This window comes from Phaethon aethereus (genome assembly GCF_964289735.1).
Source record: "Phaethon aethereus genome assembly, chromosome: 25".
NCBI lineage: Eukaryota > Metazoa > Chordata > Aves > Phaethontiformes > Phaethontidae > Phaethon > Phaethon aethereus.
Window position 1 is genome coordinate 4,293,979 of NC_138601.1, and position 17,545 is coordinate 4,311,523.

The 17,545-nt window shown below is 67.9% G+C and overlaps 1 protein-coding gene across 1 annotated transcript; it reads left to right on the top strand.

Annotated features, from left to right (window-relative positions):
- Positions 1–3,914: 3,914 nt before the first annotated feature.
- Positions 3,915–15,858, top strand: SLC4A1 (solute carrier family 4 member 1 (Diego blood group); the record flags this gene model as incomplete). The annotated part of the gene is made up of 21 exons (XM_082010412.1): positions 3,915–3,932; positions 4,060–4,156; positions 5,117–5,186; positions 5,317–5,417; positions 6,592–6,665; positions 6,859–7,036; positions 7,113–7,248; positions 7,469–7,610; positions 8,131–8,206; positions 8,819–9,003; positions 9,823–10,033; positions 10,143–10,346; positions 10,562–10,710; positions 11,203–11,397; positions 12,159–12,326; positions 12,571–12,660; positions 12,780–12,946; positions 13,052–13,305; positions 13,392–13,561; positions 13,803–13,976; positions 14,114–15,858. The coding sequence occupies 21 exons, from the start codon at positions 3,915–3,917 to the stop codon at positions 14,192–14,194; spliced, it is 2,940 nt and encodes a 979-aa protein (XP_081866538.1). The 3' UTR covers positions 14,195–15,858.
- Positions 15,859–17,545: the final 1,687 nt, after the last annotated feature.

Genomic DNA, 17,545 nt, shown 5'->3' on the forward strand with positions numbered 1-17,545 from the left:
CAGTTGACAGGGAAATCGAGGGGGGGTGAATACCACGGGCACCCATGCCCCCCCCCCCCCCAAAATCCAGGTAAATCAGAGTCACGAAGAAACCCCCCTCCCCGGCCACCACCCGTGGGGACACGTCCCCCCGCCCCCAGGGTGCCCCACGCCCTCCTCTGCCCCTGCAAAGGGGAGCCAGCCCATAGCACCCAGCTGGGGGGCAGCGGGGCACCCTGGGGGGAGAGGGACTCCCAAAAGCCCCAGGTCTCCTGCAGGGAGGGGAGCCCTTGGCAGCACCCAGATAACGCCGGGGGCCATTATCGGAGCACCCAGCCCGCAGCTATCGCGCCTCCCGGCTCCACTGTAGATGCCGCCAGGTCCCCAAGATGTGGGGCAGGCTGGCAGCCTGCTGCCCCCAACCTGGACAGACCCCCCCAGATGGGGCTGGCACAGGGGGGCAGCGCCAGCCCGACCCCAAGGGCTGCGGCATAAGTGACGCCCCAGCAGCCGGGACCCCCCTGCGGGTGTCCCCGAGCACAGGGGTGGCTGGCGTGCGCTTGTGCGTGTGTGCGCTTGTGTGTGCTTGTGCACGTGTGTGCTTGTGTGTGCACATCATGTGTGTGTGCAAGGCTTGCCCGCCTCACCCTCAGCCCTTTCGCTGCACCCTGGGATTTGGGGCTGGGGGCCGGGAGCCCTTCAGGGAAGGTTGCAAATTTGTATGTGCATACACGTGTGCAAATACATGCGTGCACACTTGAGCACGCACGCACCTGCATGGACACATGCACTTGCACGCGCACACATGCGTGCACGCAGACGCGCACACACACGCGTGTGCGCACGCACCCCTCGCCCCGCACCGAAGCAGCCGTGCCCGTGCCACCACCTCTCCACAGAGCACCCCGGGGACGGCGATCCCAGGGGACAGACGGAAGCCCGGCCATGTCCCCCGTCCCCACCGGGCCCCGCCGGCACCTCACGCCTCCTCCCCCGGGGGAACCTCCCCAGGAACCCCCTTTTTTTTTAAAAAAAAAAAAAAAAAAGGAGAAAACCCCAACCCGCCGTGCAGGAGCGGGACAGCCGGAGGGTTCCCGGGGATTCCCCGCAGGGAAACCCGGAGCCTCGTAAACAAGATAGCGAGGGGCTCCGGGAGCGGGCACGGCCGAGTCGGGGCAGGGCGAGCGGCTGGGGAGGGCTGCGGGGCGCGGGCAGGCAGCAGGCAGGCGGCAGGCAGGCAGCAGGCAGGGCACAGCCTCGACGCCGCAAGATGTTGCGCCCCGATAACCTTGTTTACGGGGGGCCCGGGGGGGCCGGGTGAGCCCGAGGGGGGGGAGATTAGGGAGGTGAGCGTGACTCAGGGCATTTGGGCGTGCTCCCCTGCGCCGCACGGCTCTTTCCCCGCGGGCAGCAGCAGGCAGAGCCCGGGCAGGGGCTGGCAGCGAGGGCAGGGGCGTCGCGGAGGCACCCCAGGGGTAGGTCACGGGCGGCGTTGGCACCTTGGGGTGTCCCTGGGTGCTGGGAGCAGGGGGACGGCGGGGCTGGGAGGTGTGGGGGAGCACCCCGGGGTGGGCCTGGCGTGGGGTGGGGTCTGTGGGATTGGCAGCGGGGTGTGCTGGGATGGGAGATGCTGTGGGGCAGGGTGGTATGGGCTCCATGCTGAGCCATGGGGGTACCCGCTGCGTGAGGGAGCTGAGCCACTCTGCTTGGATGGCGTGGGACGTATGGGCTCCATACTGAGCTGCACTGGGCACCTGCTGTGTGAGGGACCTGAGCCACACTGCATGGATGGCATGGGATGTATGGGCTCCATACTGAGCCATGTTGGGCACCTGCTGCATGATGGAGCTGAGCCACGCTGCATGGATGGCGTGGGATGTATGGGCTCCATACTGAGTACCTGCTATGGGAGGGGTGTCCTGCACTGAGCTACACTGTGTGGACGGTGTGGGAGGTATGGGCTCCATGCTGAGCACGTGTGATGTGTTCTTTGGGAGGTATGGCCTCTATACTGAGCCATGCTGGATATATGACGTAGGAGGCATGAGTCCAGTCCTGAGTCATGCTAGCCTCACGGTGTGGGAGGTAGGGGCTCTATACTGAGCACGTTGGCTATGTGGTGTAGGAGATACGGGCTCTATACTGCACACATGGGGTGTATGGTGTAGGAGGTATGGACTCCATACCAGGCACATGATGTGGGAGGTACAGGCTCTATACTGTGTACATGGGGTGTTTCGTATAGGAGGTGCTCTATACCATGCACGCGAGACCTCTGGGGTTGGGGGTGTGGGCTCTATATGGCAGACATGGTGTGGTACGTATGGGCTCTATACGGTGCCAGGTGGCACAGGGATGGATCCGGCAGGTTCGGGTGACCTGGCTGCAAGGTGCCCCCATGCCCCGCGTGTCCCCCAGCCCCTCACCCCGGCCTCGGGGCGCCACCGGGGCGCGGGGGCAGCGCGGAGGGCGGCGGGGAGAGTGGGGCGGGGGCCACCACAGGTCGGGCGTTATCAGTGGGGTGCAGCCCGGTGCACCGGGCTGATGCAAGCGCCGCCGGCAGGGCCGGGGGGGCCGGGGGGCCCCGGGACAGGCCAGCCCGGGGGGCCGGGGGCCGCTGGCCGGCGGGGCCAGGCGGGGCAGGAAGGAGGAGGCCGTGTCCGGAGCCGGCCGTGGCTCCCGTGGCCCCACCGCGGCTCCCACGCCCCGGCGGGGATCCCGTGGCCCCGGTGGGGTCTCCGTGACCCCAGCTCAGCTCCCGCGGCCCCCGGCCGGCAGCGAGCTGCTGCACCACCCTGGTGAGATCTGGGGGGGCTGGACCCCCACAAAGACACCCCCCCCCGCCCTGACCTTGAACGCCCCCCCCGTGAGCCCTCCCCCGTGTGGGGTCCCTGGGCCGGGGTGGCGGGGGGCAGCCGGGGTCCCCGTGCCCCCACCTGGGGGGTCCGCACGTGTGGCTGGGACAGGGAGGGGCTGGGCGTCCGGAGGCAGGACCACCCCCCCCGGAGGCTCTGTGCTGGGGGGCAGACGGGGGTTACGGGGGCTGGGGGGTTGGAGGGGGGTGGGCTGCCCCGGGGCGGGCGAGGGTCGGCGTGCGGGGCAGGGCGCCCCCTGGCGGTTGTCCCCCGGGGCAGCTGCGGGGGAGGTGCGGGGGGGGGAAGCCCGGGGCGGGCACAGAGTGTTGCGGGGGGGGGGGTTGCGGGCACAAGTTGCTCCTTCCCCCCTCCAGGCACCCACCCACCGCCGCGGGGGCTGCAGAGGCTTTGGGTGCTGAGCGGGGGGGGGCAGCAGGGTATCCCCCCGAGCTGCGCAGCCTGGGTCGCTGCAGGGCGCTTGTACCGTCCCGCTTCGAGGGGTCCCCGTCAGCCCAGCCGTGCCTCAGTTTCCCCTTTCTCACCCCAGCGCTCTGCCGTGGGGCTGCGGGGGCTCGCTGGGGGTCCTGGGCGCTGCAGTGTGGGGCCCCAGCCTCTGTGCGTGGGTCTATATGGGACCCCACCCACACGCGAGGGGTCATGTGGGACGCGGCAGGACCAGCCGGCATGCGTGGGCACGGGTGGGCCGGGGCGGGATGCCGCGTCCCTGGTGGGAAGCTGCCGGGGCTCTGCCGTCGCCTGACGTCGGTTCCCATCCCGGATGGAGGCAGGGCAGGGCACCGCTTCCCGGGGGACCCCCGGCCCCGGGACCTCCCGGCCCACGGGGAGCGGGTTACACAGGCGGGGGCTGCGGGGAACGGCCCCGGCGTCCGGCCCCAGCCCCGTCGCAGGGGATAAACCCCACGTCCCGGGGGGCACCGAGCACTGTCCCGGCCTCTCCTAACGTATTTTCTCTTCCTTTCCCCCTGCGCCCGCCCTGACACCGCAGAGTGCCGGGTTATGGTGCTGCCGGGCTGACTGCCGGGACGCAGCGAGGCGGCGGCAGGGGCCAAGCCCGGAGCCATGGAGGGGCCCGGCCAGGTAGGGAGACCCGGCCCCGTGTCCTGGCTCTGCCGCTGCGCCCCGGCCAGCTCCCACCCCCGGCACGGCCCCGGCGAGGCGCTGGGGGTGCCGGTCCCCGCTGAGCCCCCTTCTCTCTGTCCCGCAGGAGGCCTACGAGGAAAGGATGAGGAGGAGCCTGGACCCCGAGGGCTACGAGGACCCCGGCATAAAGGGCTCCCACCTATCGCTGGGGGAGATGAGCAGTGAGTGGCTCCCTCGGGTGCTGGGGGACACCGGGCACGCGTGGGCACCAGCGTTGCATGGGGAATGGCATCGCATGGGGACCAGTGTCGTACGGGCGCCAGCGTTGCAGAGGTGACACTGATTCATGGGTGACGGCGTTGCATGGGTGATGACATTATGTGGGCACCGGCGTTGCACAGGAACCGGCACCGGGTGGGTGCCAGCGTTGTGGGGGCACCAGTGGTTCAAGGTTGCATGTTGCATGCTGCCTGAGTTTTGTGGGTGCCAGCTATGCATGGGTACCAGCACGGCACAGGCATGTTGCACGGGCACCAGCACTGCATGGGTGCCGGCGTTGTATAGGTGCCAGCACTGCATGGGTGCCGGCGTTGTATGGGTGCCAGCGTTGCATGGGCACCAGCGTTGCATGAGCACCCATGTTGCATGGGTGCCAGCATGGCCCAGATGTGTTGCACGGGCACCAGCGTTGCAGGGTGCCAGCATTGCACAGACCTGTTGCAGGGGTGCCAGCCTTGCACGGGTGCCAGCCTTGCAGGCATGTTGCACGGGTGCCAGCGTCACAGGGGCAGCGGGGCTCGCTTGCAGCCCGGGACGGTCGGGCAGGGGCGCGCAGCCCTCGGGATGTCATCGCCCAAAGGCAGCGACACCCTTTGCGAAGCCCCAGGGCCGGCGAGGTGCCACCTCCAGCGCGAGGACTGGGGGTGCCCAAGACACGGCCGAGCTCGGGGACACTCAGGGTCCTTGAGGCCATGCCCGAGAGCCCCCAGGGAGGGAGGCAAGGGAAGTTTGCGGGGGGTCTGCGTACCCCGGAGCGTCCCCTTGCCCGAAGCTCGGTTGATTCGGAGCTGCCACCCCGAGGGGGTGCTTGGGCTGAGCCGGCTCCTGGCATCCAGACCCTCGGGTCCCCGTTTGGGGTGACGCAGGATGGGGGGGGTAACGCTGCCGCCTGTTCTGCGCAGGGGCTGGCGCTGGCACCGGGTCCCCCTTGCACACGTGGAGGGCCAGAGCCGAGGAGCTGACGCCCCTGCGGTGAGTCCCCCAAATTGGGGAGGGGGCTGGGTGCTGCCCTGCCTGCCCGGCTGGCATTGGCAAGGGGAGGCTGCCACCACTGGTGGGTGCCCGGCGCTGACCCCCCGTCCCGGCGGTGTGTGTTTTGCAGCCAGTATTTGCCCAGCCGCCGGGGATGCTATGACCTGGATGGGAGGAGGCGCGCGGCCGGGGCCCCCCCGGGACGGGCGAGCCGCCGTGGCGGAGGGCAGCGTGAGTGACCGCGGGGGCACCGGGGGACGAAGCCCAGCCCCGGCATCCCCCCCCTCAGCCCTCCGTCATGCCACCCGCCCTGGCTTTGCCGCCCCCGTCCCCACCCTCCGTGGGGTGACCGTCACCCGGGCGTCAGGGCACGCCGTGGGGTGACCGCTGCCGCTTGTCCGTAATCGCCCGCTGATTGAGGATAAATAAAGCCTTTGTTTGGGGTGAGGACAAGAACCACTTGGGGCTGAACGCCGGCTGGCGCCGGGCGGCTTGGCGGCGGCGGCGGCGGGCCGGGACGAGGACAGGCCCGTGCCCACGTGCCACGGCCAACGCCGTCGGGGACACTGGTGGGGGGACGCGCCCCATCCCCGCTCGCGTGGGCACGGCGTCCTTCAGCCGGCAGAGCGGGATGCGGCTCTTGCGGCATCACCCCGCCGGGTGACCCGGCCGGGGGGCAGCGAGGGGACCGCGGTGGTCCCCAGCGGGGTGGAGGGGAACGGGGTGAGCCCGTCCCCGGCACCGGGGCGGCCACGGGTGGGCAGGAGCCGCGCCGGTGTTTACTGTCAGCAAAGGCAAAGTGCTCCGGGATTTACGGTGCACACAGGGCAGCCGCGGGGCGTGGGGCTCGGCCCCCGCTTTATAGGGCCGGAGCCTGTGGGGCCGTGGGGAGCGCAGGGGGGGCCACAGGTAGGTGGGGGTGAGGGACGGGGACACTTCGAGCTCCGGGGGTCTGTCTGGCCGGGGATGTGCTGTCCCCGTCCCCGTCCGAGGGGCAGAGCTCGGTGCGGGTGTCAGGGCTGTGCCGGTGGCACGGTGGTGGGGCAGAGTGTGGCCGCGAGCCCTGCCCTCGCCCCAGCCCCGGTGCCGTCCCCAGACTGTCACCCTGCCCCGGGAGCCGGGCTGCGGGGCTGCGAGGGGCCGGAGCTGGGCACCAGCAGGGTGGGGGGCGATGGGGGGACACGTCCAGCAAAGCCCAGCTGGGTCTGGGACGGGGCAATGCGGGGTGGACACGTCCAGCGAGACCCCACCAGGTCTGGGGTGGGGGTGGTGGAGCGGGGGACACATCCAGGCAGCCCCAGCCGGGTCTGGGATGAGGGTGACGGGGGGAGACGCCTCCAAGAGACCCCAGGGGGGTCTGGGCAGGGGCGGGGACCAGCTAACGTGGCAGTGGCTCCGCTCGCAGCTCCGTCGGTGACCGATGTGGACCTGGAGGCGGCAGGGAGCAGGAGGCCCGTGTCCCGGCGGGACACCCATGAGGTGGGTGCTGCCTCGGGGACCCCCATTCCCGAGGGTAGGCAGACTGTGGCCACCCGGGGACCAACCCCACGCTGGCCCCCGGGGACACCGAGGCACGGGGGGATGCTGGCACGGGCAGCCGCAGCTCTGGGGCTCTTGGGGGTCCCCGGTGCAGCTGGGGGGACCCTGACACCCCCCCCGGCTCCGGCTGCAGGGCTACGTGGAGCTGCACGAGCTGGTCATGGACAGCACGAAGGAGCTGTGCTGGATGGAGGCCGGCCACTGGCTCAAGCTGGAGGAGGACTTCAAGGCAGCCGGGCACTGGGGCGAGCCCCATCTCTCCTTCCTGACCTACCGCAGCCTCCTGGAGATCCGACGGGCTTTGGCCAAAGGTGGGGACACCGGCTGGCGCTGGGATGGCGGCAGGGACCCCGCGCCGGGCAGCCGGTGACGATGCTGTCCCCGCAGGCGCCGTGCTCCTCGACGTGGCGGCCACCTCGCTGGCGGCCATCGCCCACGTCCTCATCGACCAGATGATCTACGAGGGGCAGATCAAGCCGCAGGACCAGGAGGACATCCTGAGGACGCTGCTGCTGCAGCACAAGTACGGCCGGCGCCGATGGCCCCGTGGGGGGGACCCCGATGTCCGGGCTGGACCTGCCTCCAGCGAGTCCCGCTGGAGCCTGGCACGGGGTGGAAAAGCCATTTGGCTTTGCCTTCCAGCCCAGTTTGGGGGTCCCCGCGCATCCCCGGGGCTGGGGCTGTCTAACGGGGGGTTGGGGGGGGGTGGCCGGTCTGACGCCGCTCCCCCTCGGCTGCTCTAGACACCCCAGCGAGGCCGAGTCGGTGGGGACGCTGCTGCCGGCGCAGCTGCAGCGCGCGGGCACGGGCCGGGCAGAGTCGGAGCAGCCGCTGCTGCGGGAGCAGCAGCCCCTGGAGATGCGCCGGCTGGCCGGGGCCGAGCAGGCGAGCGGGGCGGGGGCTGCGGCGGGGGGCAGGGGGGCGGCGGGGGGCGCGGGTGCTGGGTCCGGCCGGGCTACGGGGAGGGCCGCTGGGAGAGGCGTGCGAGGTGCCCGCGCGCGCGGAGGCGCGCGCGACACGCGTGTCGGCGCACGGAGGCGCGCGCCCCGGGCGGTTGCGCGCCACGCGGACCCCCGTCACAGGCGCGGGCATGAACACGAACTCCCACGGGCAGCGCTCTCTGTTGCCCTCACACACGTCCGCACACGGGCACGTGCGCGCGTGCGCGCACACGCACATACACGCTTGCAGGCACGCGCACGTGCGTGTGCGCGCACGTGCACACGTGCAAGCAGGGGAGGCCGTGGGACGGCGCAGGGGTGGTAGCGAGGGAGCCGGGCTCGCGGGGGACGGAGGGGGACACGCAGGAGATGCGGGGGGACACGCGGGGGACGAGGGGGGGCCACGCAGGGCACGGCCGCCAAGGACAGCCAGCTGACCGCGGCCATTCGTCTGCCCACCGCAGAGCCCGAGCGGGGCCGCTAGACCCCGGCTCCCCGAGAAGGTCCCCGAGGACGCCGAGGCCACGCTGGTCCTCGTGGGTGAGCGGTCAGCGGGGCCGCGGAGGCAGGGTGGGGGCGGTGGGCGCAGGGTCGGGGCGGCGGGTGCGGGGGCACGGCGGGAGCTTTGGGGTCTGCCTGCTCGCTCACCCGCTGCTTTTCTTGCGCCTTTGTTGCCTCTCCCCGTCCTCAGCCCTCGCCGCCGCCTGCTGCCGCCCCGCGCTGCTCTCCGGGGCCCGTGTCCCCACGTCCCTTGTCCTCGTGTCCCATTTCTCCACTCCCCTGTGCCCCCGTGTCCTCATGTCCCTCTGTCCCCCGTTACCCCCATGTCCCCATGCCCTGATGTCCCCGTGCTCCCACGCCCACCTACCCCTGTGTCCCCGTGTCCCAATGTCCCTGTGGCCCCATGTCCGTGTGTCCCTGTGCCTCTGTGTCCTCATGTCTTTGTGTGCCCTGTCCCATTCCCTTTGTCCCCCCACGTCCCTATGCCTCTGTGTCATCTTGTCTCCGAATAACTCTGTCCCCATACGCCTGCGTCTCCTTGTCGCCATGTCCCGACGTCCCCATGTTGCGATGTCCCCGCGTCTCCATGTGCCCCGTGTCCCTGTGCCCGCCCCTCCCCGTGACCCCCGTCCCATCCCGTCCTCCTCCCAGGCTGCGCAGCCTTCCTGGAGCAGCCGACGCTGGCCTTCGTGCGCCTGAAGGCCGCCGCGACGCTGGACGCCGTCCTGGACGTGCCCCTGCCCGTCCGCTTCCTCTTCGTGGTCCTGGGCCCCGACTCGCCCCACGTCAGCTACCACGAGATCGGCCGCGCTGTTGCCACCATGATGTCCGAGAGGGTACGGCTCGCTGGCCACCGGCGCCGCCATCGTCACCGTCACTGCCACTGGCACTTGCTGTCCAGGGCCACAGTCCCCCTGAGCACCCCGAAGTCCCCAGCCCTGGGGCTGCCCCCTCTAATAGGGCTCATCTGCCTGGGCCGTGTCCCTCTCTGTGCTCGTGTCCCTGCGTCCCCATGCCACCGTGTCCCCTTGTCCCCACACGCCCGTGTCCTCGTCCCTCTGGGTCTCCATGTCCCCACGCACCCCTGTCCCTATGCACCCCTGTCCCCATGTCCCCATGCACCCCTGTCACCATGTCCCCATGTCCCCATGCATCCCTGTCCCCACGTCCCCATGCATCCCTGTCCCCCTGTCCCCATGGACCCCTGTCCCCATGCACCCCTGTCACCATGTCCCCACGCATCCCTGTCCCCATGTCCCCACGCACCCCTGTCCCCATGTCCCCATGTCCCCACGCACCCCTGTCACCATGTCCCCACGCACCCCTGTCCCCATGTCCCCACGCACCCGTCCCCATGTCCCCATGTCCCCATGCACCCCTGTCCCCATGTCCCCACACACCCCTGTCCCCATGTCCCCACGTCCCCACGCATCCCTGTCCCCACACTGCTGTGTCCCTGTGGCCCCATGCTCCTGTGTCCCCACATGCCCATACCCCTGAGGCCAAATGTCCCCTTGTCCCCATGTGCCCGAGCCACCATGTCCCCCCGTCCCTGTGCCCCCCCCCCATGGGGATGCTCAGGGGCCAGGTGGGTGCCCAGCAGCACCCAAGGGTGCCAGAGATGGCTGAACGCCTGTCCCCGGGCCACCCCGCAGGTCTTTCGCCGGGACGCCTACCTGGCCGAGGGCCGCCAGGACCTGCTGCGGGGGGTGGAGGACTTCTTGGAGGCCAGCATCGTCCTGCCGCCCACCGAGACCCCGAACGAGCAGCTCCTCCGCAGCCTGGTGCCGCTGCAGCACGAGCTGCTCCGCCGCCGCTACCAGCCCCCCGAGAAGGCGCCGAGCGAGGGCTTCCTAAAAGACCTGGGTACGGCAGGGACCGCTCCGGCCCCCCCCAGGATCCCCCGTCCCCACGGCTGGCAGGACCCCCGCCTTGCACGCCGGGTCCCCCCATGGCCGCCTGCCTGTGTCCCCAGGGCTGGAGGCGCCGGCGCCGGAGGATGACGACCCCCTGCGCAGGACGGGGCGACCTTTTGGGGGGCTGGTGCGGGACATCCGCCGCCGGTACCCCAAATATCTCAGCGACATCAAGGACGCCCTCAGCCCCCAGTGCCTGGCCGCCGTCATCTTCATCTACTTCGCGGCGCTGTCACCTGCTGTCACCTTTGGAGGCTTGCTGAGTAATGGGGGGGACAGGCTGGGGACACGCCGGGGGACGGGGACGCCCCCCAGCTGGGCACGGGGCTGGGGGAGCGGGTGCCACCGCCTGCAGCACCGTCCCCTGGGGATGCTGCTGGGGGGGGGTTATTGCACCCCCTAATCCCGATACCGAGTGTGGGATGGGGGGACACAGGGCCATCCCCTGCCCGGCACCCACCGGCTCTGCTCCCCTCAGGTGAGAAGACCAAGGGCATGATGGGGGTGTCGGAGCTGCTCATCTCCACCTGCGTGCAGTGCGTCCTCTTCAGCATCCTCAGCGCCCAGCCCCTGCTCGTCATCGGCTTCTCGGGGCCCCTCCTCGTCTTCGAGGAAGCCTTCTACTCGGTGGGTGCCACCCTGCACCCATGGGTGCCCCCCACCCACCGCTGGTGGTCCCCGCAGCGGGCTCGGGGTGCCCCCGGCAGCCCTGGCAGAGGCACGGGGTGCTGCCGTGAGGGGATGTCACGCGGGTGACGGGACATCAGGGGATGGCGCTGGTGGGATGGCGCCGGGGTGATATCAGGCAGGTCGAGCCATCCGGGTGATGGCACAGGGGCGGTGCCGGTGGCACGACGCCTTGTGGGTGACGCCGAACAGCTGACACCGCGTGGGTGGCAGCACGCGGGCGATGCCAGGCAGGTGCTGCCATTGGGGTGCTGCCAGGCGGGTGATCCCACGGGGGTCTCGCCACACCGGGGGTACCACTATCCCCATCCCGGCACCCCGCAGCCCCCGGGCAGGAGGCAGAGGGCCACCGTGGGACCCCGGGGTCCACACCTGGGTGCCCACGCCGGGGGCTCCGGGAGGCTGACGGGGCTGTGCCCTCTGGCTCGCCAGTTCTGCAGTGACCATGGCATGGAGTACATCGTGGGCCGGGTCTGGATCGGCTTCTGGCTGATCCTGCTGGTGCTGGTGGTGGTGGCCTGCGAGGGCAGCTTCCTGGTGCGCTACCTGTCCCGCTACACCCAGGAGATCTTCTCCTTCCTCATCTCCCTCATCTTCATCTACGAGACCTTCTCCAAGCTCGTCACGGTGAGGGGCACGGGGGTCCCGCGGTGGGGAAGGGGAGGTGGGATGCAGACTGTGGTCATCATCTGGGTTTCCATAGAAACAGAGGGATGCAGGTGAGGGATGGAGCCCGTCTCCCAGCCTTTTCTCCGCCTTCCCAGGTGTTTCCTGTCTCGTGCTCCTCTCCGCAGGGGGATTTTGGGGCAGGGAGGTGAAGCCCAGGCTGATGTCCCACCTGGGCTGCAGCAAACATGGTCCTTGCCTAGAAACTGCCCGGACACCCCCCATTTCTTCCCCCATCCCCCGGCTCAGACCCTTCCCGGGCACCCGGTAGCGATGGGACGGTGTCACCCCGTGCACTGGGTGCCCACAGGGACACCTCTGGTGCTGGAGAGGTGACGGGCAGGACGCATGCCCCGTCACACCCTGGGCCCCCATCACACCGGGGTGCCCCTGTGCACCCCTCTACGAGCTCGGCGCAGCCCCGGACACCCCGGGCGACGCGTGGTCGGCAGCGGGGCCAGCGGCCGCACCATGCCACCCAGCCCCTGCTCCGGCCTCGTTTCCAGAGGAGCGTGGGGAAAACCGAGCCTAAAACTAAGCCCGTGCTCACCGTGCGCCGAGCGCCCAGCCTCACCGGTCACCCTGGCACGCACCCTGCACCCACACGCCTGCCGGGAGGGTGCCATGGGGCTTCCAGCGTGGAGGGGTGCAGGGGGGTCCCCCATCCCCGCCAGCTAGCGGGTCTCCCATCCTCCCTTGACCCCCTCCGCTTCCTTCCCCAGATCTTCAAGGATCACCCGCTAAAGCGGCATTACAACGTGCAGACCACGGTCGAGCCCAAGGTGCCGGAGCCCAACACGGCGCTGCTGTCCCTTGTCCTCATGGCCGGCACCTTCTTCCTGGCCTTCTTCCTCCGCAAGTTCAAGAACAGCGCTTTCCTGCCTGGCAAGGTGAGGACGTGGGGGGCACGGTGGCATCCCCACACCCCACTGGACCCAGGGGTAGCGCTGGGGGCAAAACGGGGGCTCGGGGGGTGCGGTTTCCTGAAAGGGGCTGGCTGAGACCGTGCCAACTCATTGCACGCGCCTGCAGAGGCCTTTGCTAGAGCTCGCTGCTGGCGGGGACACGGTGGGGGCACCCCCTCGGCGGGGTGGGGACGCAGGCGGGTTTAACGTGGTCACGGCGTCCCCACAGGCCCGGCGCTTGATTGGGGACTTCGGGGTGCCCATTTCCATCTTCATCATGGCGCTGGTTGACTTCTTCATCAAGGACACGTACACACAGGTCCGGGAGCAGCGGGAGGGCAGGGCTGGGGGGGCGGGTGTCCCCAGTAAGGGGACATGGAGCCGGGTGCTCATCCCCGCGCCCCGTCCCCTCACTCCCCCGTCTCTGCTCCCATCCAGAAACTGAACGTCCCCAAAGGGCTGGAGGTCACCAACGCGTCCGCCCGGGGCTGGTTTATCAACCCCATGGGGAAGAACAACACTTTCCCCATCTGGATGATGTTCGCCTCTGTGGTGCCCGCCCTCCTGGTCTTCATCCTCATCTTCCTCGAGACGCAGATCACCACGTGAGGACCGGGGGGGTACGGGGAGGGAGGGCTGCGGGGTGCCTGGCAGGACAGGGGTGGAAGGTGACCTCCCACCACCGACTCCTCCCGCTCTGTCCCTGGCAGCCTCATCGTCAGCAAGCCCGAGAGGAAGCTGGTGAAGGGCTCTGGCTTCCACCTGGACCTGCTGCTGATCGTGGCCATGGGGGGGCTGGCCGCCCTCTTCGGCATGCCCTGGCTCAGCGCCACCACCGTCCGCACCATCACCCACGCCAACGCCCTCACCGTCATGACTAAGACCTCCACTCCCGGCGAGAAGTCCCAGATCTCGGAGGTCAAGGAACAGCGCATCAGTGGCTTGTTGGTGGCCGTGCTCATCGGTGAGCTGGGGGGGTGCCCCCCAACCCAGGTGGAAAGGGCTGGGTGCCCCCGGAGGCTCTCCCTGACCTCTCCTTCTCCACCACAGGTGTTTCCATCCTCATGGAGCCCATTCTGAAGTACATCCCGCTGGCCGTGCTCTTCGGCATCTTCCTCTACATGGGCGTCACCTCCCTCTTCGGCATCCAGCTCTTCGACCGCATCCTGCTCTTGCTGATGCCACCCAAGTACCACCCCAGCGAGCCCTACGTCACCCGGGTGAGTGAGCGTTGTGTCACCCGGCCGGGTGGCTCTGGGCTTGGGGGTGTCCTGGGCTGCGGCACCCTGCGGTGCTGCCTGCAACTGCTTGGGGCTCCCCGAAGAGCCTCCTCCTGCGGTGCTGACATTCGCTGGGCTGTTTGGGCCACCGGTCCTGCCTCCCCTCAGCACCCAGCACCCCGGGAAGGGTGCAGGGTGCCGGACCCACCACCCTGATCCCGCTGGGCTCCTCATCCCGCAGGTGAAGACTTGGCGGATGCACCTCTTCACCTTCACCCAGATCGTCGTCCTCGCGCTGCTGTGGGTGGTGAAGTCCACCCCAGCCTCGCTGGCGTTGCCCTTCGTCCTCATCCTCACCGTGCCCCTGCGGCGCTTCCTGCTGCCCAGGATCTTCCAGGACATCGAGCTCAAATGCGTACGTAGCCCCGGCACCGGCGGGGAGCCACCGCGGTGCCGTCCCTGTCCCTGTGTCCATCCCCATCCTCATCCCCATCCGTGTCCCCGTCCCCACCCCGTCCCCATCCCACCTAACGCCCTCTCACGCCCCTGCAGCTGGATGCGGACGACGCGGTGGTGACCTTCGAAGAGGCGGAGGGCACGGACGTGTACAACGAGGTGCAGATGCCCAGCTAAGGGCTCGCTGCCGCCCCCCCGGGTGGCCCTGCGCCCCCCCAGACCCCTACACCCACACGCTTGTAGCTCCACTGCTGCCGTCCCAGGGCGCTGGGCCACGGAGGGGGACTTGGGGACATGGCCCCAGAGCCCCGGTCCCCACCCACGCACCCCGTGAATGGAGCCTTTTTATTTTTTTTTCCCTTTTTTTCCTCCTTTTTTTAAACATTTTGGATGGTGTGATCTCGCCCACACTTTGCTACCCGCTGGGGAAGAGCCTGGCCGGGCTGCGGGGGGTCCCATGGGGTGCCCCCCACCCCATGGCAGGGCAGGATGGCCCGCGCCCCATGTCACAGTCCCGGTCCCACGGCCACCGCGGGGCCGTGACCGGGCGCTGAGCACGGGAAGGCGCCGGAGGAAGATGCCCGAGCCCGGAGGGAGGAGGAAGGCAGGGACGGGGCGACACGGCGGGGATGCAGCAGGATGGGGTCCCCCCATCCTCCCCAGGCCCGCTGCCTCCCCCGGGGAGACCCCCCTGCCCAGCCCCTCTTCCCCAGACGAACTTTCAGGGCTAACGAGCACCGGCTGGGACAGACCCTTCGCCCCACGGAGCCCTTTTCCCTCCTTTCTCCACCGTTTTCTCCGGCGAGAGCATCCCGTCCGTGCCGCTGCGCTCACGGCCGCTCACAGCATCTCCCGGGGTCGGGATGTAAATAGTCCAGCGAGGGGGTTTATATATTTGCCATGAAGACAATCACGCTAAAAACACACCAAAAAAAAAATTACGCCGACGCTTCCGCAGGTAGGATTCACGCAGAACCAAACAAAAATCCCAAGAAAGACCCAAAAAGCACCTTAAAAAAGAAAAAAGTGAGAAAAAGAAAAAAAAAAGCAGCTGCAAGGAGTGATCTGTATATTTGATGCTAGCGTTTAGGGGAGTATGTAATTTATTTTCTAAAGGCTGATTGCGCTCCAGCCCGCGGCGGGGGCCGTGTGCGTGTGTGTGTATATACTAGAGATGAAACTATATAAAAATTTACAATTTTCTAGAAAGGCTTATTTTAAAGGATCCTGGTCAGGGCCTAAACTCTACGGACCAGTCCAGCAGCGTCGTTTAACTAATGAATTAGTGTTAGAATCATTCTCTTTATTTTTTTAGCATTTCACTTAAATCCGTGTAGTTTTTCCTGGATTTTTTCCCCTTGCTTGCTGACGGCGTCTTGCCCCGTTTCCGCGGGATTGCTCCAAACTGGCCGAGCATCTCCCGGCATCTGCCAGGGCTGATCCTGCCCCGCTCAGACCCAAGGGCCGGATCCAGCCAGGGCGCAGCGCATCCCATCAGGCTGCGACTTCGCTCCTTTTTGCAAAAATTGGAAAATTTATGAAAAAAATCAGCAGAGGGGGGACGGGGGGACGGGGCAGCCGCGCTCGGGCTGCGCTGCCTCGTGTTTGGGTTGGTTTAGTTTTATTAATTAATTAATTATGCGTCCAAAATAAACAATGTTACGAGCTTCGTTTGGGGTTGGTTTTTTTTTTTCCTTCCCCACCCGCTCCTGTATCAGGCTTTAATAAAGAAATTAATAAAATCAGAAAGGAAATGGGTTTTTCTTTCCAGTTGGGTATTTGCCAGGCCGTCGCCTTATTTAATTGCCTCCCCCCCAACAAAGAAGAGCACCCTTTGGAAGCATCCGCCCCCAGCGCCCTGGGATGCTCAGTGCGGCTGTACCAAGATGCCTGACGCAGCATCCCGGGATGTTCGCGGCATCCCTGCATCCCGAGGTGCTCGCTGCAGCCATCCGGGGATGCTCCCTGCCGCCATGCTGGGATGCTCAGCCCCCCTTTGCCCCCCCGCCCGCACCCCAGGGCCATTCTGGGGATGCTCAGCCCCCCTTTGCCCCCACCGCCCGCACCCCGGGGCCCTGCTGGGATGCTCGGCCCCCTTGCCCCCTGCCCGCACCCCGGGGCCATGCTGGGATGCTCGGCCCCCCTTGCCCCCCCGCCCGCACCCCGGGGCCATGCTGGGATGCTCAGCCCCCCTTGCCCCCCGCCCGCACCGCAGGCCATGCTGGGATGCTCAGCCCCCCCTTGCCCCCCGCCTGCACCCCGGGGTGCTGCCCTATTGCTGCCGGCCCCACGGCCGCGGCTGTCCCCGTTCGGGGGGGGGGGGGACACACACGCTGGGGGACGTCGTAACACGCCGCAGAGCAGACCCCAGCCCCGCCCCCCAGACCACGCTGGCACCAAACTGACCCCGATTACCCGTGATCTCATTAACGAGAGCAATTAGCAGGGCTGCCGCCCCCACGGAAGACACTTGCCGGTGCCCCAGCTCTGCCAAAAGGGCCACGGGAAGGGACGTGCCCATTTGTCCCCAGCCTTCCTATGGGGCAGATATTGGGGTCAGCATCTGTGACCGCTCTTGGCCGTGACCCCGAGGGCTCTCCATGGGGCTGGGATAAACCCCATCACGGTCACCAGCTTTTTCTGAGCCCGCCGTAGCCGCCAGCCCGTGTTTTTTGGAGACGGAGGTACACGGCCTGTAGATCTGGCAGCTGCCTGTCCTTCTGCGGCCTCACGTGGACAAGCCACACCGAGGGCCGCTGCCACCGGCCGGGCCCGCCGCTGCGATCCCTGCCTCCAAAAGCTGGTGCTGCCGCGATGCAGGAAGGCATCTGCCTGCACCCCGTCCTCCTGCCTGCACCCCGTCCCTCTCGCTTTCCACCCAGGAAGAGTTTTTTATTCCCTGGAGACGTCGGCGAGGTCACTGCCACGGGATCCAGCCTGGTTTGGGGTGGGGATTTAGGTCAGCTCTCATCTGAGCTTGGCTTAGCCCAGCAAAATGTGGTTGGGAGTGATTTGTGGCGGGGACCCGCAGCCGTGGCTCGTGGCAGGGTGTGAATTGAAAGGGAGGAAAAAAAAAATACTAGTTAATAGGTTGCTAACGAGGGAGGGGAGCACAGAGCTGGAGGGCTGGGTCACCGCGTAGCATCACCCTGGAAGGGGAGAGCCCGGGTGCTGGTGGGGTGCAGGGAGCTTTGCGCCACCAGGCAGCCGAGCCGCCCTCAGCTGCGCTGCCCTGCACCCTGCCCTTGCAGGCAGGGCCGCAGCAGCCTGCGGCAGCCCTGGATGTCCTCGGGGCGTGCGGCAGAGACCTTTCCGTTACCCTCTGTGCGCTGAACAAGTGAAAACGCGAACAACCCCCCCCCAACAAAGGCTGCAGTTGCGCCGTCTCACTGCACCTTTATTTGCAAAAAATACTCGTTTACACAAAGAACAGCAATTAAAAAATTCCCTCGGTAAGAAGCAAGCCCTGGGGAGGGCACAGAGCACGGAGAGGAGCGTTTGGGGTGCCTGTTTGAGGGGTCCCCGTTT